This window comes from Erpetoichthys calabaricus, chromosome 4 (genome assembly GCF_900747795.2).
Source record: "Erpetoichthys calabaricus chromosome 4, fErpCal1.3, whole genome shotgun sequence".
Lineage (NCBI taxonomy): Eukaryota > Metazoa > Chordata > Cladistia > Polypteriformes > Polypteridae > Erpetoichthys > Erpetoichthys calabaricus.
Genome location: NC_041397.2, coordinates 111,813,336 through 111,838,051, shown reverse-complemented (window position 1 = coordinate 111,838,051; position 24,716 = coordinate 111,813,336). Strand labels below are relative to the sequence as shown.

General features: G+C 36.5%; 1 protein-coding gene across 1 annotated transcript in view; it reads left to right on the top strand.

Moving 5' to 3' along the window:
• zc3h13 (zinc finger CCCH-type containing 13) overlaps nucleotides 1-24,716 on the top strand; it is a 117,644-nt gene that overhangs the window by 78,610 nt on the left and 14,318 nt on the right. Inside the window, exons 12-15 of the mRNA XM_051927369.1 lie at nucleotides 9,034-9,228; nucleotides 11,870-12,347; nucleotides 20,401-20,504; nucleotides 20,832-21,959. Coding sequence (XP_051783329.1) covers nucleotides 9,034-9,228; nucleotides 11,870-12,347; nucleotides 20,401-20,504; nucleotides 20,832-21,959 — 1,905 coding nt within the window. The remainder of the gene's footprint in view (nucleotides 1-9,033; nucleotides 9,229-11,869; nucleotides 12,348-20,400; nucleotides 20,505-20,831; nucleotides 21,960-24,716) is intronic.

Genomic DNA, 24,716 nt, shown 5'->3' with positions numbered 1-24,716 from the left:
TTTTATTGATACCAAAACTGCCTTCCATTTCAAAACTGAAAAAAGTTCTTTCAGGGAGTAGTATTTTGCCACCTTGCTCAAGAACATTATATAAAAGATACCCTTATCATTTTAACTCACTAATAAACAATGCCTTCATTATAGCTACACTAGTTCTGTTTCACATATTACAGTTACATAACAGAACACTGTCCTGATTCATTTTCTGCCATGTTCTTCAGCTTTTGTCTTGCAACATCTTCTCCCCCAAGAATCTTTACCATCTCAGACAGCATGGGCTGAATGCTGTTCATTTCTGCCTGAGCTGAACTGCATGGTTCCTGGACTGATGGTCCTGCAGAAGTGGATGCTGATGACTTTTCAGGTTTTTTATGAGTGAGGTGCCTGTTGCCAGATGACAGCCAGAATTCCACAGCTGGTAGTGGGTCAAACTCTTCTAAAGGCTTTGCCATTAACAACAATGTGCATCTGGTTTTGAAGGTTTTCCTGAGTCAGGCGGGTTCTTAGAGAACTCTTTACTAAATTCATATTGGAGAATAATATCTCGCAAGAAGCTGTGGAAGGAGAAACTGTAAGAAACAGTGAGATCAGCACACTAACATTCTTCAGAGACTCTTCCTTCCTCTGCAGAACTGAGGTATAGACAGCAAGTGGATGGTACTGCCGTTGCATTGATATCTGCACTTTTAGTGCTTGCCATTCAGATGGTGCATGTTTAACTTCCTCATCAGTCAACAAATCACTATACTGCTGACACAAGTTCTTGATTTCATAGTTTCCATAAGTGCTCAGTTCAGACAGTGTGTGGCCAGATTCTGAAATCAGACACCCTCATATCTGACACAGGAGGCTTATCAAGGTCAGAGAATCTGGTAAGTATATACTGAACCATGCTTTCCAGGAGATCATAAACATCTCTGTCTTCACAAAAATCTCTGAAACCACCAGACAGCTTTAAGTATCCATCAAATGTACTAGACTCCTTGTCAAACAGGTTATAAAGCTTTGCAAGGTTTTCTCCTGGCTCCTTTGTCATGGCATGCAATCTGGTGTACATGGTGTCACTGGCCTCCATAACTTCAAATATCAGCAAGTCTTTGCTCTGGAAAAGGTTTGAGGTGGCTGTAATAGCAGAAAGTACATCCATCATCAGATATAGATACCTAATAATTTTTACTTGCTTGAGGTCATGTAGGATGCCCCAGTTCATCTGCCTTGTTTGATATGGAAAGTATCTGTTCCATGTGGGTAACGGTTACATGTAAATCCTGGCTAACAGCTTTCAGTGCTCTGGACTTTGATGATACCCATCTGATGGCTTTTATTTCTGAATGCATAAGCAAGGTTTCATTCAAAGTTGACACAAGATTTTGCAGCTCACTTCGTCCCTTTGGTGAAAAAGAATAAAACTTGCAGATGCGCTTAATGGTGTCTTCAAACTTTTTCAGATAACCTACGTCTTTTACAGCATCAAGTACACCTAACTCCAGTTTATGTGCCACACAGTGTGTAACAAGAACTTTGTTACTTACACAATCACTGAGCTTTCTGGAAACACTGTTTTTAGCTCCAAGATTAACTGCTGCACCATCAAGATTAATGCACACAAGCTTTGGGTCATTGTCTCCAATGTTTTCAATATCAATGCCACATTTTGACAAACCATTTTTTATGGCAGCAACAACACCATCTGCTCTGGCATTTTCTAAATTCTCGGTGCTAGCCATGGCTGTGTAGGGATCAAATGTTTCTGGATGAGCGTACCTCAGTAGTATACCTTCTTGGTCTATTACTGATGAGTCGGTGCTTGAGTCACTCATGACTGGAAAGAATCTGACATGTTTCATGTGGCTTGAGACATCATTCAACAAAACAGATGATATTGACTTCACAAACTCAACACAGGCGTCCCTGCCTCGATGGTCACTCCCTAAATTTACACCATTCTTTTCCTGCACAGAACACAGAAATTGAAAGTCAGTAAATGGCCTGTTGTGCTTAGCAACAGTGTAAGCAGTATTGAACAGCCTAGCATAATGCTCAACATCTGAGCGTTCAACTTTAGAAAACGCTTTTTCAATTGAACCAACTTTTTTCTTTCTTTTAGACTCATGCTTTGACGTACAGTATAGGCAATGTGTTTCGCAGACAGCTGATGCGACAGTAGTGTGTCTTTTCTGTCGACTTTCTTGCCAGTAAATAATGTGGATGTTTTGTCGGCAATAAGTGGATAGTGGCGGCAAATTTGGCAAAAAACGAAGTCCGTGTCGTCTGCATTTACCCACGAAACTCTTTGAGCCATTGCGATTGAAAAGACCATTTTCGTTTTTTATCATACTCATGATCCCTTTCAGCTTTTGTTTTTCTTTTCTTGCCCTCATTGTCCGGTTTTTCAGGGCCTGTTGTGCCTGTTTTAATCGAGAAACAATCCATTTCTCATCCGCAATGCTACTTCAGCAACACGCATATAGTGAGAAAAACGTGCTTACCACCTAATGACGTATTCGAAATTCCGCAAGATGGTACATTTCCAAAGAAGTAAATATTACCGATGTTGTTGGGGAAAAAATAAATCGTGTCGAAGTGAAGATTTTTATAGAAATTTCATAACATTTGGAAACAGTTAGAATGTTTTCTTCTTTATTGTTAATAAACTGACAGCGCGAAACCAACTTGTTTATATGAAAAATTCTCTAATCAAAAATGATCTATAGACAGCTCATCAAAATTGATGTTGTCACGCAATAAATTTCTTAACTCCTCGATATATCACAACCTACGCGAAATCGCAAATTTCAGGAAAGATTAATTGCCTAACAAGCTTTATGTGGTGAAAACATTTGCATTGTAAGTAAAATGACCGTATTTTTATGTCGAAACAATGAATTTTATCAATAACTAGCTGATTACCCAGTGGCTTCATTCAGAGTGCAAGGGAAAAAAAATATAATGTAGTATTTATAAAATAAGTTTTGTTAATTGCCAGTTTTATTTTTCAACAAATAAAGAGCACTTACAATAACATAGAAATCAATATAAACAACATTATTAACATCATTATCATATGAGAATATGAAGTAATATATAAGAAGCACATTGCATATAAATATAAATTATTAAACAGCAAAATCTTCTTCTGTAATACGCTACCATGGCTGTTCATTTGTCTGTCCAGGATTTTAAATCACCTGTAGCTCGCAAACCTATTGACTTGAAATTTGGTACACATATACTACGTGACGTCTACTATCCACTTACGGGGTGATGATTTTATTACTCTTTTTATCTTTATTTTATTTTATTGTAGAATCAACTCTCTGTAGCACGCAGCAGGGAGGCCGTGCGCGAATGCGTACGGGCGCCGTTCTCATTCCCTACCACCTTCGCTAATCATTCTTGAGGCAGATTGCAGACTTAAGTGCCAGATAAAGTTAAAGGTTAAAGAAAACATACTAAGTAATTGCAACACAAAAACTAACTTAATCAGTTTTAACGCGAAAAGATGCCGACGAAAGAGAAGCAGCAGGCCGCTAGGGTGGAGTAAAGAAGAGCTGCTCAGGAAGCAGCAAGCGCATCAACCTCTGAGCAAACAAATGCTAAACGTACAGAGAAAGAGGATGAAAACTATGAATGCTCAAGTCAAGTGTATTCACTGCACGTTATCATGCAGTGCGCCGTTACTGGTATTTTGATAAAATAATTTGAACAACATATAAGAAGCATATAAATTATTAAACAGTAAAACATTAACATTTAAGAAATAAAGATACATTGAGTACTACTGCAGTGCTTTCGGGTATACTACATTTTTTTTTTGCCCATTACGTGCATAAATGTATAAATTTCTTGGTGTACCTACCCGAGAACACGCAACATATAACTGACCGTGGGAGAATCATGGATTTTAAACACGCGTTGAGTTCATCCGCTGGTGTCCCTCGTGGAATAACTGATAATGTTTGACGAAAATCTCCTGCGAGTAAAACGACAGTACCTCCCATTATTTTGGTAGGATCTCTGAGATCTTGCATTGTTCGGTTCAAGGCTTCATAAGCTCTTTTATGTGCCATGGTGCACTCATCCCAAACTATTATCTTTGAATGTTGCAAGACTTTTGCCTTTCCAGAGCCCTTGCATATGTTGCAAATTGGTTTTTTGTCGTGAGCGAGGTTTAATGGTAATTTCAATGCCGAATGTGCTGTACGGCCTCCATCTAATTATGTAGAAGCGATTCCCCATGATGCTACAGCCAGAGCTATGACAACATTCGCTCTCTCTGCAAGAATCGGGTTTATTAAGAATGTTTTTCTTGTTCCTCTGTGGTCATACGTAATTTCCGTTTCAAACGCGAAAAGAATTTTATATATATAGAGATATATAAAAGTTAACAATTATAATGAAAAATCATCAGATTACATCGTAATGTCGGCATGAAAAAAAATGACCGCATCTCCAAGCATGTAGATAGTAGGGTAAAATACTTATGTAAGACCGTGAGAGTGCTTACCCTTTCATTTTGTAAACTAATACTGAAGACCAATTTGAGACATGAAGAACATGCCTAAGTAGACTGTTTCCGCACAAAGTACGTACCCAAATGTTTAAAATTTGAATGTAGTGGTAAAAATGTGCCCTGCACAGCACATATAATTCTTTTTTCTCCAGAAAATTGCACTTGTCTGCGGACAACTGAAACCAGAAAAACATGCTTGTCTGATGGTCAATTTACCCGTGTCGGACGAGTTGGGCATTGGATTTCCGCACCCCTGTGGAGTGCACTTTCAATCATTGAGTACTCATGATTCTGAAGTATTTAAACTGTTGTGAGACAGTTAAAGAAAAATTATAAGTTGTAATTTAATATCATGGACGATTGACAGAAAATAATATGCTTTTATTCTAAGAGAGGTGAGGTTAGATGGTAATGGCTAATTAAATCTGTGATAAAAGAACACCACTGTCTGGTTCTTTGTATTAAAACAAAGAAATCAGAATTTGTATTATTTACATGAGCTAAAGCTCCTAGACAGAAGTAGCACAGTTCAGTCCTTTCATATATACAGTAGATGGGTCCTAACACAAATTGCATAATGTACATAAGTAACCTTATTTGATTCTGTCAGCTTCCTTTTTCTGTGTTAAAAGAGACAAACCTCAGAGGACTTTGTTGCTTTTGATGTACAGTGCCTTGTAAAAGTATTCGCCCCTTTTCTGTGTTTGTCCTGTTTAATTGCTTTACAGCCTGGAATTAAAGTGGATTTTTGTGGGGTTAGCACCATTTGATTTACACTGCATGCCTACCACTTTTTTTATCATGACACAAAGAGTAATTAAGACCAAAAAACAAATTATGACTGTGCATAGGTATTCACCACCCAAAGTCAGTACTTTGTAGAGCCACTTTTTGCTATAATTACAGGTGCAAGTTTCTTGAGGAATGTCTCTGTTAGCTTAGAAAATTTAGCCACTTGGATTTTTGCCTATTCCTCATGTAAATACTGCTCTAGCTCCTTCAAGATACATGGGTTGCATTGGTGTACAGCAATTTTCAAGTCGGGCTTTGAATGGGCTACTCCAAGACATTTCCCTTTAAACCACTATAGTGTAGCTTTAGCAGTATGTTTTGGGTCATTGTCCTGCTGGAAGGGGAAACCTCGTCCCAGTCTCAGATCTCTGGCAACATATACAGGTTTTCCTCAAGAATTGCCCTGTATTTAGTGCCATCCATCTTTCCTTCAGTCTTGACCAGCTCCTCTGTCCCTGTCGATGAGAAAACATCCCCTCACCATGATGCTGCTGCCGTCATGCTTCACTGTGAGAATGGTATTCTCTGAGTAATGGGAAGTGTTGGGTTTGCACCACATGGCATTTTCCCTGATGGCGAAAAAATTTTCTTTTAATCTCATCTGACCAGAGAAACTTTGGGGAGTCCGCCACATGCTGTTGGGCAAACTCCAAATGTGTTTTCGTATTTTTTTTCTCCCAGAGATACTCCCATCTCTAATCCCATCTCTGCTGTAGATCTTTCCAGTTCCTTTAGTGGTATCCTTGGATTTCATTGTTGTGTCTCTGATTAACTCCCTTCTTTTCCCGTTCTGTGAGTTTTGATGGGTGGACTTCTCATGTCAGGTTTGTAGTGGCACCATATTCTTTCCATTTTATTATGATGGATTTAATGGTACTCCATGGGATATTCAAAGGTTCAATTATTATTTTGTAAACCAGTCCTGATCTATACTTCTCCACACTTTTGTCTCCTACCTGTTTGGAGTGCCCCTTGGTCTTCATGTTGATTGCTTAGTGGTGTTGCAGAGTTAGGAGCCTTTCAGAACAGGTCTGTTTATATAGACAACTTGTGACAGATCATATGACACTTTGATTTCACACAGGTGGCCCCTACTTCTGAAGTTAACTGGTTGGATCAGATCTTATTTAGAGTTTTCAAAGAAAAGGTGATGAATACATAAGTGAAAATCCATTTTGATTTGTGATTTTAATGTGATAAAACAGGACAAACAGAGAGGAAGATGATACATTTCAAAAGTCACTGTGTTCTGCTGTTTGACGTGGACTTAACAATGTTTCTATACTACTTATTTTGAAGTCATTCAATATTCTTTAATCTCATTTCTTTCAGTTCCCACTCGTTTCTGTTGACTGAAATTTTTGGACTTAACAATGTTTCTATACTACTTATTTTGAAGTCATTCAATATTCTTTAATCTCATTTCTTTCAGTTCCCACTCGTTTCTGTTGACTGAAATTTTTTGTTTACAGTATTCAATATTGGATGTAGATATGAGCTTTGTGCTTCTTAAATTCATTGCAATTTTGTGGATTGTTCACATTTATGTGTGTCTGTGGGAGTCGGGTGCCTCTCAGTGTTTCTAGCCTTGCTTTTTTTTTTACAGGTATCATTTGTCATTTACCTTCCTCTGCTGTTTTTTTCACCAGCAGCAACGTATGCTTGATCTTGTTCATTGTTGCAAGTTGATGTGTTTTTAATACAGGAGTCTCATTTACTTTCTCCTGATTTGCATTAGCAGTAATAATAATTATTACTATTGAGTCAGTTTCCTTCTGTGTTCCTGCAAAAATGGGGAGTGTTCTAATTGTTGTGGGGTACTGTATCCAGATGTTAGATCTGCAAATGGAATGGTGATAAAGAAGATTGGTTTTGTGTACTACTGGTTTAGATTGGCCAAAGAAGATTATTGCTCATCTCCGTGTATGGGCATACCCCATTCCGCCCTTCCTTTTTTTTTTTTTTACATCTCCAACCCATTCCATGCTTGAACACTCAGATTGTGAAGTAATACTTGGTATGGATGCTAATGCCGTAATGGGCCGGCCTCATTCAAGAACGGTCTCATTAAACAATGGGCACTTGCTTTTCTCTGTCTTTCTTTATGCAAACTAGTATCAGGTCTGAGCTTTTTGGACTCTGTCTGGTTGCCAAACCCTTTCTGGTGGTGAGTTCTTGCACTTTTCTTCATACTTTAAAACACAGTCATATTGGTTATCTTTATATCATGTTGTCTTGCCCATAGTTTTCAGTTCATCTTTGTTCTACTCTGTCCTGCCTGACTACGAGCTCTGTTCATTACAGCTGCATGTACCTTCTATAATCTCCTGAGTACATTGGTGGAAATTTAATATGTCCCTTTAGTGAAAGGTGTAGATGTTTTTAAGCATTAGATCATTCTCTGCGGATAATGCTGGTGTCATCTGGAAAACTTCTAAATACTTTATCTGTGACTTCCTGAAAAAGTCTTATCTCCTACTAGAAAAGGACATGATCCAAACTTGTGCAATCCTGCCCCCTCAGTTGGCCCAAAGGGGTGCAAGCTTCCTCTTTGACAGAACCAAGGAGTCAGCCTTCACTGTTTTTCTCCTTATCTTCCTTAAAGAACTCTGTTTCCACTTTCTATTCTTTATTCTGTAAATCAGCCTACAAACCGCATCCATTAATCTCATAGCATTCCTCTGAACTTGATCCACTGGATTCTCCTCTCTTAGCAAAATACTTCTAAGAATGTCAGATTTTGTTTCAAAAAACCTAACTACCAGTTCACTCAACTCAAATTAATTTCATAGACTGTTTCCTACTCCACATAAACCCTACATCTTCTTCCATATGTCCTGGTACTGCCTCCTGTCTTTTCTTTCAGGTTATAGATGAGCCTGTTTCTCTCTTCATTTATGCCTGTAAAAATATCAGTCGTAATCCTCAAACTCTGATTCTGTTGGACATTTCAAAGCTTTCTCTCGCAGCTCATCAATGTGAACTCGTCAATCTTGACACTATAGCAGCTAAATGATTTTTTGCCTCTCAATTGAAATCTCCAGTTTCTTCTTTCAAAAGGTCTACCGTAGTTTCAACAATGAAAGCTTTTTATTATTTTTGTGTACCTTGACACCTCAGTTACAGCACACTTGGGTTAATTTGGTGGTGTGCTTGATGCTGTTTTTGTCTGATTATTTTTTCCCCATCATCTATGTATTTTGCTAATTTTGACTCCACTCCTAGGCTTTTTTGGGGCCTTGGGGATCAGGGAGTGAAGGAGATACAGGGCCCTGTATAGGGTATATAGATTTTTTCCTTGCCTTTTAATATTTGTGTTCATTTCCATGGTTTAATTAAAAAAAAAAATCACAAAATATAAAATTCTGTTGGAAAATCGTGGATATATTATACAGCAGAAAATGCTTTTAGATGTTGGTAATAAAATGATCCATTAATATATAAGATTTTAATTAATGTTAAGTGTAGCAAATGCTGTATATGCGACTATAGAAGGTTGTCTGAATTTTCATTGAGTGCATCTTGGTGATGACATTCTGTTCGTGAAAATATTTCACTGTTGAAATTAGCAACCATATAGTCCCCCCTCTGTAATTTAAAAAGGTAAACTACTGATCCATTTGAGAATATTTGCATTGCTTTCATGCCTTGAAACTATGTCTATGAGAGTATTTAACCTAAGGTTGAATTTTTGAGATTTAATATTATTGTTTCCCATATATTTTCAGGAAGTCGTGCAGCCAGAGGGAGTCAGTTTGAGAGCCATAGCAATAATACAAGCTATCATGAGAATTGGGATTCTCGTAGCAGCCACACAGAGAGAGATCGATATGAAGGTGATAGGAGAGAACAAACCAGGGACTCTTCTTTTGATAGAAGAGGTGGGCATGCAGAACGAGACAGGAGAGAAAACAGAGACAGAGGTAAGAAAGTTTTTATTTTGATTTGACCTTTTCTTAATGCTGGAAAAGGGTAATCTTTGAAATGTTTTTTTTTTTTTTAAATTACAGTCATTAGTTCTTAAAGTTATTTTAATTTTCTTTGATCCAGTGATATTAGTTTATAATGTGTGTGTGTTTTTTAACAGAATTTAAATATGATGAGTTTCAAATAGTAAAACAATACATGTATACCGCTTACATTTACATTTATATGTACTGGCAGCATCATTAGCAGAAAGCAGTATTTAGTAGGGATGTCACAAGAATCAATATTTCAGTGCTAATTTGGTACCCAAGTTCAGAAAATGTAGCAGCAACATTTTTTACAGTATCAGTACTAAGAATTCAGTACAGTACTCATGTGTTGCAAGTAGACAATTTGCTCCAGAAGGCACAATAATTCATGATAAAAACTGAGTAAAAACTACACATAAAAATGGCTCACAGTAGTAATACTGTACTACAGTACCGCATCAGAATATGTCAAAAAGAAAAACGGCAAAGGTCAGGTCTGGGAATGCTTTTGTGTTTACGTAAAAGAATTGCCTTGTGCGACGCCATAATTTGTCATAATTTACATTTATTTACACTAAAGTGGAAATGGGATGTTTTGTGTGTGTTTTTTTTTTTTTGTAGTATTATTTTCCCCTCTACAGTTTCAACCACCACCTCCTTTGCTCCATTACCCTGTAGTTGATTAACGACTCAGTTGTACTCATTATTGTTACAATGTTTTAAAATAAGTTGATGCAGTAATAATTTTTTTAAACCTCTGTTTCATTACTTTTCAAAATAAGGTGTTACAGTAGTGATTATTTTATTCACTATAACGGCCTTCCATAATTTGTCATTTTTGTTGAATTCATGCTATTTTTTCCATCAATAAATGATTGAATAGCATGATTTTTTTAATCCACCTTATTTAGAAATATATAAGTAAGAAATATGAACTGTATTATCTATCAGTTTTATATTTATAAACAAAAAGAATAATTACAGTTGAAATTAAAAATTTCTGACCATTCTAGAAAGTACTGAACATATCATTTCAAATATATAATTCTAAAATATGCTTGAACAGGTGCCAAAATATTTTTGACTTACATTATTTTTATACTTTTGTTTCGTGTTATCATTATATTTGCATATCTATGTGATCAGATAATTGGTTTCTATAAAATCACCTTCATAAAGAATATTCTTTCAGTACAGAAAACTGATTGCATACCCTTTATAGTTTTAATGAAGCTAACCCCTAAACTACAATTCAGATTCCTTTTTATTTTATTCAGTTTTTAATGATTTGAAAGGAGGCTAAATGACTTAAAAATAAAGCAGCAAAATCCACAAGTGAATCCAAAGCCATCTCTTTGTGTTTTTGAGTGAGTGAGAGAGAGAAAGAATGGCCTAAAAGAATAAAGTATTGTGTAACAAATTTTAAAACCTAACCTTCTCAACATTTAAACATCTACCAATAACATCATCATAAAACATGAAATAAATAGCAAGCCTTCAAGTTTTCAGAGAAATATGCAAAACACTGTAAAAATACATTAAGTTCATTATTTAAAGTTAATGTTCACACATTTTTGATTCTTTATGTTCACTGTTTTTACCAAATTTCTTGGAAATTTAACATTCTTAGTCTGTGCTGGGGGAGTTAAGGGGACTAATGCTGTAACATACTTTAAAATGTGGCTATTCATCTAATTGACAAATTACATTTAAATTCTGTTCTACATACTGTACATGGCAACTACCCATTTTTCCTCCATTTTATTTTTTTGTTTTTTGCCTCCACTTCCTTATAAATGTGTGATCATCTGTACTATGCTCATCCACATCTCTTTTTAGCCTAGTTTCTGTTATTGATATGATTTTCTAATTATGCTCAGTTATATACAATTCCAACTCTCTTATTATATTTTTGAAAAGCAATACATTTTAATGTATTACTTATTTTACTTTGGGCTAGAAATGTCCATCCACAGTGCACCATGCCCCGCAAGTACTGCAAAGTTTGAAAACAACAATTGCCTTTTCAGCTTCTCTCAAACACTCCTTTTGCTCTTATGTGCTTGAAAAAAACAATAAAAGCAAAAAAACATTGTGAAAGGAAAAAAAAAGTCCTGCATGGACCTTTAGCAGTAACCAAAACCAAACTTATTAGAAACCAACATTACTAAATAGTATTATTTTTCTCATATAATTTTCAAGAACTTTGATTAAAACATCCAAACAAAAATGTGTGATTTGAGTAAAATTTATCATTTAGCCATTCATGCATTAATATTAAGTCCCAGTTTAATTTTCATTAAAAAAATTGTAATATAGTTAGATGTTTGGTGTACTATTTAAAACATTTTAAAACTGCTGTAATACTGTAAGGTTTTGTACAGTGAGATTTAATCTTCATTGTATACTGGATCTATAATAAGAGTAACACTGATTTATTTGTATTGAATATAACAGAATCTAAGTGTATTATACAGTAATTTAAATAAAATACCAAATTTATGATTTAAAATGGAAATATTTATTACTAACTATAAAACTACTCAGTATACTTACAGACTTGTTAAAGAATTGAATCACAGACATTTTTTGGTTTATTTTATTGTAGATCAGAGACCAGCATCACCAGCAAGACATCAGGGGCGTAATGATGAAGCAGAGAGGGAAGAGAGAAGAGATGAAAGAAGAGATGATAGACGGGATGAAAGAGCAAGAGACCGAGAGCGTGAAAGAGAGCGGGAGAGAGAGAAGGAGCGAGAGAGGGAGAAAGAGAGAGAAAGAGAAAAAGAAAGGGAAATGGAGCGAGAACGTGCAAGGGAGCGGGAAAGAGAGCGGGAGAGGGAACGAGAGCGAGAACGTGAAAGAGAAAAAGAGAGAGAGAGGGAAAGAGAGCGAGAAAGAGAAGATAGAGAACGTGAAAGGAATCGAGAGAGGGAGAGAGAAAGGGAACAACGAGAAAGAGAAAGACAGAGAGAACTAAGAGAATGGGAAGAGAGGGAGAAGGGAAGAGAAGATCGTAGAGACAAAAGAGATGATCAACGGGAAGAACGTACTGCAAGAGATGTTCATGAAGAAAGGAAACTAAGGTGAGCTGTGTAATTCTTGATACGTTTGTGTTGGTGTTGTGGTTTGGGTTGATTATTGTTCCTGCAGTGTTAATAGCATTGTAATATTTCTGACGTGTTTAAATAGTGAAACACATTTGTTGTCAGGAGTTTTAGGTGTTTACATTTGTGAACAGTGCTAGTTTTTATCCCTCAACCTTTTTTTCCCTCCCTGTAAATAATTATAACCACCTGAGATTTTGATTAGTTTGATTTTGAATTTTTATTTGTAAATCAAACACTCTTGTTGTACAGTTATCATACTTTAAAAAATGAAATTCCAAAAACTAGAACGTAACCATTTTCTAAGTATTCATCCCGCATATTTAGTACTTCATTGACCCACCTCTTTCAGTTGTTTCAGTAAGTAATCTTTATTAATCTTGCACAACATGATGGAGCAAGATTTCCCATTCCTACTCAAGCTTCTGCCATATTAGTTGGGGAGTGGTGATGGCTAGCAATTTTTACGTTTTACTTCTTATATTTGATGGGGTTAAAGTCACATTATCTTTATTTTAAGCCACTCCATTGTTGTTCTAGAAGTGTTCTTTGGGTTGTTGTCCTTTTGATAGACATTTCCTTTCCAGTTTAAGCTTTTTGGCAGAGGGGAGCAGGTTTCCTCAGGAATCTGATGGAAAGTTTAATGCTTGACAATACAGAAAATTCCTTGTAGATTGCCTGTCCCTGCAGGTGGAAGAACATTCCTATAACATGACGCTGCCACCAGAATGTTTTACAGTGGGCATGGTGTTACCTGGCTTGTACAGTCTGAGAATTATGCCACACATACTAAGTGTTCAAGCCAAAAGATTCTTTTAGATTTTCTTTTAGATTTAATCAGATGTTTTTATATTAGTGTGACCATCACAATAAAAAAGAAATACATTAAACAATACAAACTAAAGTGCACATAGTCTTTAAACAAAAAGAGTGCATTTATCTTAACCAAAAAATACATCGTTAAATCAGAAATGTTTTTCATATTTTAGTAATAAATGACAAAATGTAGACATAAACTATCCATCCATCCATTTTCCAACCCGCTGAATCCGAACACAGGGTCACGGGGGTCTGCTGGAGCCAATCCCAGCCAACACAGGGCACAAGGCAGGAACCAATCCCGGGCAGGGTGCCAACCCACCGCAGGACATAAACTATATAATGTGTAAAGCCTGAAGTGCAAAGATCAAATAAACACTTTCACAAAAGGTTCAAAGATGATACAATAACTTCCGTGGCGCAGCGGTAGGAATTGCTGACTTATAATCAAGTCCCCCGGTTCGATCCTGACTGCCTCGTATATTTACCGTTTTGAGTAGTGAGTTGCTCTTATTGTTAATATTATACAATAAATGCATACATTTGATTTGCGTCTGTAACAGCCACTGTAAATGTATAGTACTTGTAAAAGTTACCTTTTTTTTTTTCCCCCACTTTTATTCTCTCAGTCATGATACATACTACCGCCCCCCCCCAGGGATCTGACGCTGTTACTTTTTATCTGAAACTGGGAATAACTGTAGATGTGAGTGGTGTTTTGAGACAATCGAACTGGAAATTCTCTGATTTGGATGGTTAAAAGCTGACACACAAACGCTGGCGAATCTGCCTTATTCGTATCTCATTGTCACTTGATTTTTTTTTATTCAATTTTATTGCGTGTTTCTGCTTATGCTGAATTAGCATGCACCTTATGGCCCGTGATGTCAAAGCAGCCACACTGACAAAAAAACAGAGACATAGGTATATATGATATTTGGAATTATTCATTTTATGACCTTATAGTACATTTCGGAAAACATTGTGGCACGGATGCAACATTATTCATATTCATTCGTCTACCTTCTTGCAGTTGTAATCAATGACCGGGTTCCCCCCCAAAAACCTTGCCCAGTATGTACAGGACATGCAGGGGAAAGAATGCTCCTCTGCAAGGTGAGCCATGAACGCTCTTCTTTTCTCAGTGGACCCTGTACATGCCTTGCACAGTACATGTGCTTTGATTGCCGCCAGGTCATGCTTGTTATAGTACAAGCAACCAGCCACCTGCGTGCTCCTGCTAGCACTGAATAAGCTCACGCCTTCTGGTGTCAGCGCGCAGCACCAGGGAAAAAAAAAGAAAGAGACAAATAAATATATGTGACATTTTGAAGAAATCATTGTATGACCTGAATAGTACCAATCAGAAAATATCATCGCACTAATGCAATATTATTTGAAAACGAGCAGATCGGGTGTAAATTTGTTACTTGTAAAAGTTAACTTTGTTAACTTTTATTTTCTCAGTCTCATTCACGCTCTCCCTCCCCTCCTGATCTGACCCTAACTAACCAACTAACAGCGGCAGCATAAATTCTCAAGAGACGGCAGCATCACAGCTCCAGGATGCTTGCGTTTCAGATGCTCATGCATCACGGTGCTGTTGCCATGAAAAGAAAGCTCCACTTTGCATAATCTGCATTCAACTTTTTTTTCTTTTTCAGTGAAGTGCTCCCACACTTTAGAAAGTTTCTGTCTCGATTTTTTTCCATTTCCTTCCCCCTCCTCTATCCGACTCACCATTGCAACCACGTTTATTTTCCTCTACATTCTTCTTCTCCTCAGACATTCTTCTTTCGTCGGTAGGACTGTGTGCAGTCTTGACAAACAATAACAAACGATACTGCCCCCAGACGTTCATGTAGTGCATTGATTGGTTTAGATCCAACCTCTCAGGCCGCACTCAGTTCATACAGCTTAAAACCTTCACATCCTAACCCACCGCTCTTACTTCTGGAGAGCCCTGGGGCCTCTTCTTTTTATTATTTACCTTCTTCCCCTTGGCAATATTTTTCACAAAAATAACATTAATTTTCACTGTTATGCTGATGACACCTAGCTCTACCTTGCTGGTAAACCCATCTCCTCTTTTCCACCACCCTCGCTTATTGACTGCATTTCTGAAATTAAATCCTGGTTTTCTTCGAATTTTCTTAAATTAATCAGTGACAAAACTGAGGCTATTCTCATTGGTTCAAAATCATCATCATCCAAAATCAATAATCTTTCCTTATTATTGATAACTCTGTTGTTTCTCCATCATCTCAGGTCAAGAGTCTGGGTGTCATCCTCAACAGTACTCTATCTTTCCAATGTCACATTAATAACATCACCCGGTCACCTTACTTCCACCTACGTAATATTAATCGCATTCGTCCCTCCATCACTCCTCATACCACTGCCATTCTTGTTCATAGTCTTTTCACTTCTCGGCTGGACTACTGCAATTCACTCCTCTTTGGTCTCCCTAATAAATCTCTTTATAAGCTTCAGTTAGTCCAGAATTCTGCAGCACATATCATCACTCGAACCCCATCTATTCACCATATTACTCCGGTCTTGCAGCAGCTTCATTGGCTCCCGATCAAGTTTCGTATTGATTTTAAGATTCTGCTATTAACATTTAAGGCCATCCATAACCTCGCCCCTCCATATCTGTCTGACCTTCTTCATGTTGCCATTCCATCCCGTAACCTTAGATCCTCTTCCTCCACCCATCTGACTGTCCCTCCCGCCCGTCTAACCACCATGGGGAGCAGAGCTTTCAGCCGTTCTGCTCCCAAGCTCTGGAATTCATTACCTGCGGAGCTCCGAAATATCAAATCATATTCATCCTTCAAATGTAAACTTAAAACACATCTGTTTAAAATGGATTTTTCTTTTTCCTTCTGATTATAGTGGTTTTGTTTGGTTTTAATTCTTAGATTTTCTGATGTTTTAAGTTGTTTATAATTGTGTCTTTTATTTATTTATTTATTGTTTGTTCGTTGTCCTTGAGTTCTCAGAAAGGTGCCTTGTATAAATAAAATGTATTATTATTGCAGTTACAAAAAACAATGTGGTTCTTTGTTACTGGAGCCTCTATTGAAGGTTCTGTTTATGACGCGTTGAGAATAAAAAAATCTGCGTCAACGATTTTTTGTAGTCGACTAATCATTGCAACCTAGTTATATTTACAAAGGAAAGGAATACTTTTTAAATCTCGCAATTATGTGTATTTCTTGACTAATTAATTAATTAATGAAAGGTTTTCAATTTGTTAATTTTGACATGATGTATAGTGTAGGTCAGCTAGAAAATTTTTAGAAACTTACACTATATTAAACTAAGAGAGAATAAAATGTAGAAATGTTTTTGGGGCTGAATGCTTTTTCAATGCACTGCATGTATATTTTCATGTATTTAACTATTTAATTAAATTGTTCTATAAACATCCCCGTATTTCTTATGTTGTACAACAAACACCTTCTTTTTCAAGGTCAAAATACCATTTAGGGGTCATGCAATGCGCTCTGAATAAACAGTATGCACCAATAGTATTGTGTGCCCATTTCCCCATTCACACTCTCAACTAAACTAAAGCTGAAGACACATTTATACGATTTCTAGTTGGAGGTTATGTCAGACTTGGCGACTGCAGTTGTTCATTTCATCAGCAGACAGTGTCATTATACAGAACTAAAAATTCCTGGGCATGAAGAGACAGCATGATGTTTTTCAACACGGTCATGCTCACTGCTGTTTCTGACAGCCAGTACAGTGCTGCTGCCTGACACAGCCAGTTAGTTCTGTACAAAAGTTTAACAGGAATGGAGAGTTCAACTACAAACTCTACCTCCCCCCCACACTTTTGTTTTCTTTTTGTTATGGTATGTAAAACATGAGACATCAGTCAAAACTCTTTTCTGTTTTTGAGGTCTAAAACATCCTTGTTCCGTATTCTTTATGGCTGCATTATATGCATTGTTCTTCCAAGGAGGTGCTCGTTAGTTTTCAGCTGTCACATACACAGACAGGTTTTCTTTCACAGGAGCTTGCTCTGTCAAACCTCTGGACATGTCACAGACTAATTGAAGCAAGTCAGACTGCATGACTGGCAGTTACGGGAGTGTAGAACTACCTCTGAATCGCTAAGATTACATAAATGAAGCCTGCATCTGAAAATCACTGGAAATCTATTGTGACATGGTCTTAATATGTTAAGCAAGTAACCTTTTGTGATATCTACATGTTGAGTTTTAAAATAGACATTTAAAAATTTTATTTGGATGTTCAGCATACCTTTAAACGTTGCAAGGTGAATAGCTACACTAACCATCCATACTTTAGTGTACATTGCCACACTGCTGCAGTTTACATACCACTCATTATATGTTATTGAATATGCATTATTTAGAGGATACTGCAGGTTCGATGGTGAAGATGGTAATATTTTCTTCTTTCCATTTATGAATGATGTGGTGGTGGCTTTTTCTTCATACCCACATACAGTATTGACACTGAAGTAAAGCTGTATATGAATGATAGATTTTATTAGATTTTGATTTTTAATAAATTGCCTTTTTATGTTTTCATCTCTGCCATTAGGGGACAGTTTATCCATTTAAAATTGAATCTACAATACAAAAATTATGTGGAAAATGAAGGAGTTTGAATAATTTTCTAGAAAATGAATAAACTAAATGTTAATTTTGCAGTTTCATTACAGACTGATTTCCAAAATAAAAAGATTTGATTTGATTATTCATTTCAGAGTTATTATTTATATCATATATCTCCACTTAAAGTATTAATTCTGTAATACCTGAACATATTAATTAACGTATTTAGTTATATGCACTTATAATATTATTTAGAAATATAAGTTATTGCTAACTAGTTCGGAAAAAATTGAAATAAAGTAAATGAAACCAGAAGTACATGGGCAAAACAGAACACAAGTGGTTTTGGAATTAGACTTGATGTCATGCTTTTAAAATTTGATTTCATATCTGAATTCATTCAGTAGTACAAAGAAGTACAGTTGCTCTGCCCAGAGCATGTACCTGCATTGTACCTTCATGAAGGTCATTTTTTTTCTTATGGGTGGACCAGTTGTGAGTGTTGTGAGAGGTAGAACAATGTATCCTAAACAGAATAATAAAAACAATAAAACTGGTTCTAAATTAAATATTTCATCATTTAGTGAATAACTGCATTTCAGAAGGCAGATGTAAATTTCTGAACATGTAAAGCATATTAGAAGACTGCGCATGTCTGTTGTAAGAACAAGAATTCCAAAAGATGTTATCTGCAATTGGAAATGGCATTTATTCTAGACATTGGATATAGAGTGTCAACACAGAATAAAGGAATGCACTCTTTTCTAGAATGTGTACTACTGTATTTAAAGACTTGTTTTGGTGTGCTCTTGACTGTAATTGTTAAGTTACTAGGGTGCATTTTTTTCTGAATAATGTTTCACACAACAAATGCAAGTTTTTGGCAATAAAATATATTCATATCTTATCCTTTAAGTTAATTAATGATGAGTTTGAAGGACATCGGCAAGAATATCATAGTAAAACACATACCTTCGCATTTTTATTAGTATAAAATGTACTTAGTTTTTCTGGTTATAATCACCCCAACGCTTGGTGAAGGATTTTCTACTTGTTTTTCCAAAAAAAAAAAAAAAACACTTTCAGAGCTTTTCAATGCAAACAAACAAAATGTGATTCTCTTGAGGGGATTTTTTTAAAAATAGATTTTCCTGTAAGATTTGGCCTTACTTATATATACAGTATTTCTTATAAAAGGTTATTTCAAACAGGGTTAAATTTCAGTGGTGGTGTGTTTATATAAAAATGACGCTGTATGATTTTTTTTATTTTTTTTTACAGTGTATTGCTAATTTAATTTGTTGTTTAAATAGAGAGGGACTTTCTTACCTTAGAGAGCATTCAAAAGGATATTTGTGCTGGTAGAAGAAGAATTACTGAAAGTTTGTTATAATAGCACATGCATTACCTTCTAATAATGAAAAAAATAATAAAATAATTGACGAATTTAATCATATCAATACTGTGGACAGGCATTTCCCATGTACCCAGACTTGTATAGTAAAATGACAGCAGAAAGATTAATTTAGAAACCGCCATGATGCAATTTCTGTCTGAACTACACATGTTCACTCACATCCTACCTTGCTGCTGTTGACTCAAAACCATTGTATCTTATTGTTCTTGTGAAAGATCCCAAAGAATCAAGGGCTTGCATGAAATTTGGTTTATGGGGTAAAATGGAAATTGGGCTTCCGACTCTAAAGAAAATGCCAAAAACACTCAGTCCTCTCATCCTAGGTTTATATGGATATGTAAACTTTAAAATATTACATATATAAGCACTTCACAGGTAACTACTGTAAATGTAAGGCTAAACTTCAGAATACTTTTTTTTTTAAGCATTTTAAAGAAATTGCCTGCACAGACAAACAAGTTAAGGTTATGATTTTTCATTAAGAATCACCTTTTCATACAAGACTGTCCTTGAACAGAATAATAACAAAAAAAAAAATAAAATTACCACATTGTATTCCTACCATTCAAAACTCATTCAGCTCTTCTGGCATTGATTTTTTTACCTGCCCCCAAAATCAGTTTTGTACCACTAATCACCAAGCATTTCACTGCCAAATTTGTATCCACTGCTCTTTCGGTAGTGCCTAAAGAAGGCAATGCATTTGCAGTATGTTCAAGTTAAATGCTTTCTTCTGACAAACTTAAATATTCTTTTTATTCCCCGAAAGTATATTAACTGCACGTTATCTATATGGGTAAGTAGTAGAAAAGTGTTAACAGTTTCATTCAACAGTCTCTGCAACATCAAGTGAATAGTTGTGTTTTTGTAGTTATTTTTACATGTTAACATGAGTCCAGGAATCACTTTAAGGAAAATCCATGTTTCATCTCTGCATTGAAATGATGTAGCATGGAAATAATCATAGTTCTCAGAAACATCTTAAGCTTTTTAAAAGTAACTCCAACAGAAGGACATTTATGGAGCTAACAGTTACTGCTTTAACATAACTTTTTTTCTATTTATTTAGATTTCAGATTTAAAAACTATTTTTACAGGTTTCTTTTTCGTAAAAGATAACATAAACCATCTTTAGAGTTTAGTACTAGTATTTTTAATTTTTTTTACTTTTTTTTTCTTTCCTTATGTCCATAAGGAAGAGACGCCGAGCTGAAAGCAGTCCCAGTCCTCGACCCTCTCCCAAAAGAGCTCGCGATCAGTCTCCTGATAGTGAAGGTTATAACAGTTCAGAGGAAAAAAGTAAGATTATATAAATTACTTAAGTTAAAATAGTATGTATTGTTTACTGTCATCTTGTTTTGCTTATCTATAGTCTCCAGGCTAGTACCATTTCCTTGTATTTGTTTGTGAGCTTTCTGAAATTCTATAGCTAAAAGCTAAAATTCAAACAAACTTCTTAAAAAATTGTACTTTTATCATTAATTGATTATTGCAAATGTTTTATTTATGTATGTTTACCTCTTTTTACCTGTGTCTTTTTTTCAAAGTGAATGTGCTATTTTACTAAACTTTAAAAAAAAAAAAGATATTTGGTCTTTAAATTAATTATAAATTATATATTTTCAGGTGAGAAGCATAGATTGCTTAGCCAAGTTGTCCGTCCACAAGAGTCCAATCGCTCACCGCAAAAGGTCTTGGAGGAGAAAAGTACTCGCTGGAAAGACGATGATAGGAAAATTGAAAGAAAAGACAGAACTAGATATGATGAACCAGAGCATAGGGAAAGAGGGTTAAATAGAGTAGAACGTCAAAGAGATCACATTCCTGATACAACTTCAGGAACCACTGAAGCTAAAAGGAGCAAAGAAGTGCCAGCTTCTGAACCTGTCGTCCATCAGCCAGCTGATGACAGAGAAGTTATAAGCAAGACCCATGATGAAAGCAAAAAAAAGGCTAAGCCTCAGAAAAAAGCTTTGAAAAAGAATCGGAAAGATGAGGAAGGTAGTGTAGCAGAAAGATTTAACCCAGAACCTCCTGCTTCCGAAGAGCCCCTCTTGTCTCCTAGAAAGGTTCAGAAGAAAAAAAACGTGGAGAAGAAATGTAAGCGTTCCCGTGGAGGAGAGTCTGATATCTCCGAGGAGGAAAATGCTTCTCACCAGCCAAGTAAAAAAAAAAGAGGTCCCAGGACTCCTCCATTAGACATATCCCCAAATGTGAAGGGGGATTTTGTAGCTCAGGTTGTGGAAAAAAATAACACAGAGGAAGTGGCCCCACAACCTAAGGTCTGTGATGCTACCTTTAGTGACTGGTCTGAAGATGATGTCCCTGATCGCACTGAAATTGTGTCTCAACCTGTTGAAAAGGTTGTAGTTGATACACCAAAGAAGAAGCAGAAAAAAACTGTAACTGAAAAAGTTGAATCACCTCAGGTTTTGCCAGCAGCAGCAGAGGAGCAGTCTCAACAGCAGACTGCTGTGCAGCCACTGCTGAGCCAACATCATCGCAAACCACCTGAGAAGAAGCGTAGTAGCAGTCTTGGCAGCAACCAAAGTCGCACTTCAAGTCGCTTGAGGTCTCCATCAAATGAATCTGCACATCGCAGTGGAGATGACCAAACTGGCAGAAGGCAGCGATTACATAGAAGGTCTCGGGACAGAGAACGTGAAAGGAATACTGTTGTTGAGCCTCCTGTTGAGAGAAAATCACGTATTGATCAACTTAAGCGGGGAGAACCAAGTCGTAGCACATCTTCAGGTAATGCCTTTTAAGAGATCTAACTGAATGTGACAATTTTCAGTATGATACAGGGTATTTTTTATATAGTAGCAGTCTTATATTAAACACACTTAGCTCTGCAATCATTTTCAAGTAGAGTTAAAAGAAAAAAAAAAAGTAAAATAACAAAGTGCCAAATTAGAAGATAGGAAAGGAAAAAAAAGTTTGACTGAATCACTGCCAAATACACTATGTGCAACAATTATTAAAACCACTTACATCCTAACGGTTTTTTGGCATTATTGTGCCCAAGTTATGCACTCCAAAATACATGGCTATTATACTGCTTAATGTAATAAAGGAGCTGCAAATGGCTGAAGAGTGTAGTGTGTACAACACTCCACATTTTAAAAGTATTTATATGATTAAAAACATTTTGTTTATACCAATATTAACTAAGTAAAGCACAAAAAATTGGTGCTTCACGGATTTTCTGTCTAAAAAAGAACACAACCAAGACATTTTACAATGCCTAACCCTAGTCTTGGTTTTCTTTTGTGTCTTAATCAATCAGCTATCATTGTTCCAAATTTAGGTGTCATTTCCCATATCATTGCAAAGTTATACTGTGTACATCTACATTTATTTGCTTAGCAGACTCTTTTATGCAAAGTAACTTACAAAAAAGGTAAACAATCATTTAACAGGCTGGGGCCTGTTTGTTCGTCAATTGTAATAGGACACGTAACAAACTTGATAGCCACAAGTGAAAAGATGTAAGAACTTATACATTTACTAACTGTGTGGCACAAGGTGTTCACCATTTTGGAAACATTGTGTGCCTGTTTGGAAACATTTAGTGTCTTGCACATAATCTCTCAGAACAAATATTGCAGTTGTGTTATATATTTTTTTTTGTTTTTTAGAAAAAAATATATGCACACACACACATTCACTCACTATATATCTTCCTGAAGCAACAAGTCAACAATATGTAACTATGTGTGTATAATTACATACTTATCCATGAAACAATTTCTGTTTATCACTAGATACAGAAAGACCTTACATTTTGTGCAGTAGATTGGGGTTTTTGTGCTGAAATTCACATATCTTCTCCTGCCTTCTGTTGCAGTTGCCCCACAGACATTTACACATTTAGTGTTTTTGTTAACTTATTGTGTTGTTTTTTCTTTTTTCTTGCATTTCATGTCTAGAATAAACAACGTAAATACATGTGTTTTCATACCAGCTTCTTTCAGTGCTCGGTTACATGGGTGGGGACAATGTCATTGCTTTCCTGGTCAATTAAACAGCACTGAATAGGGCCTTCCTTGAACTAGACACACACACACACACACACACCTAAACCAGTGTTTCTTGGCCATTTTTGGGTCAAAGGCAACTGTCGCTACGTTTCAAGCACAAGAGACTTTTACATGGTATGATCCCCCCTGCCCCCCACACTAAAGGGGTCAACAGCAGCATGCATTATATATATATATATATATATATATATACAGTGCATCCGGAAAGTATTCACAGCTCATCACTTTTTCCACATTTTGTTATGTTACAGCCTTATTCCAAAATGGATTCATTTTTTTCCTCAGAATTCTACACACAACAGCCCATAATGTCAACATGAAAAAAGTTTGCTTGAGATTTTTGCAAATTTATTAAAAATTTAAAAATTGAGAAAGCACATGTACATAAGTATTCACAACCTTTGCCATGAAGCTCAAAATTGAGCTCAGGTGCGTCCTGTTTCCTCTGATCATCCTTGAGATGTTTCTACAGCTTCATTGGAGTCCACCTGTGGTAAATTCAGTTGATTGGACATGATTTGGAACGGCACACACCTGTCTATATAAGGTCCCACAGTTGACAGTTCATGTCAGAGCACAAACCAAACATGAAGTAAAAGGAATTGTCTGAGAACCTTCCAGAAGGACAACCATCTCTGCAGCAATCCACCAATCAGGCCTGTATGGTAGAGTGGCCAGACGGAAGCCACTCCTTAGTAAAAGGCACATGGCAGCCCGCCTGGAGTTTGCCAAAAGGCACCTGAAGGACTCTCAGACCATGAGAAAGAAAATTCTCTGGTCTGATAAGGCAAAGATTTAACTCTTTGGTGTGAATGCCAGGCGCCACGTTTGGAGGAAACCAGACACCGCTCATCACCAGGCCAATACCATCCCTACAGTGAAGCATGGTGGTGGCAGCATCATGCTGTGGGGATGCTTTTCAGCGCCAGGAACTGGGAGACTAGTCAGGATGAAGAGAATGATGACTGCAGCTATGTACAGAGACATCCTGGATGAAAACCTGCTCCAGAGCGCTCTTGACCTCAGACTGGGGTGACGGTTCATCTTTCAGCAGGACAACTACCCTAAGCACACAGCCAAGATATCAAAGGAGTGGCTTCAGGACAACTCTGTGAATGTCCTTGAATGGCCCAGCCAGAGCCCAGACTTGAATCCGATTGAACATCTCTGGAGAGATCTTAAAATGGCTGTGCACCGACGCTTCCCATCCAACCTGATGGAGCTTGAGAGGTGCTGCAAAGAGGAATGGGCGAAACTGGCCAAGGATAGGTGTGCCAAGCTTGTGGCATCATATTCAAAAATACTTGAGGCTGTAATTGCTGCCAAAGGTGCATTGACAAAGTATTGAGCAAAGGTTGTAAATACTTATGTACATGTGCTTTCTCAGTTTTTTTATTTTTAATAAATTTGCAAAAACCTCAAGTAAACTTTTTTCACGTTGTCCTTATGGGGTGTTGTGTGTAGAATT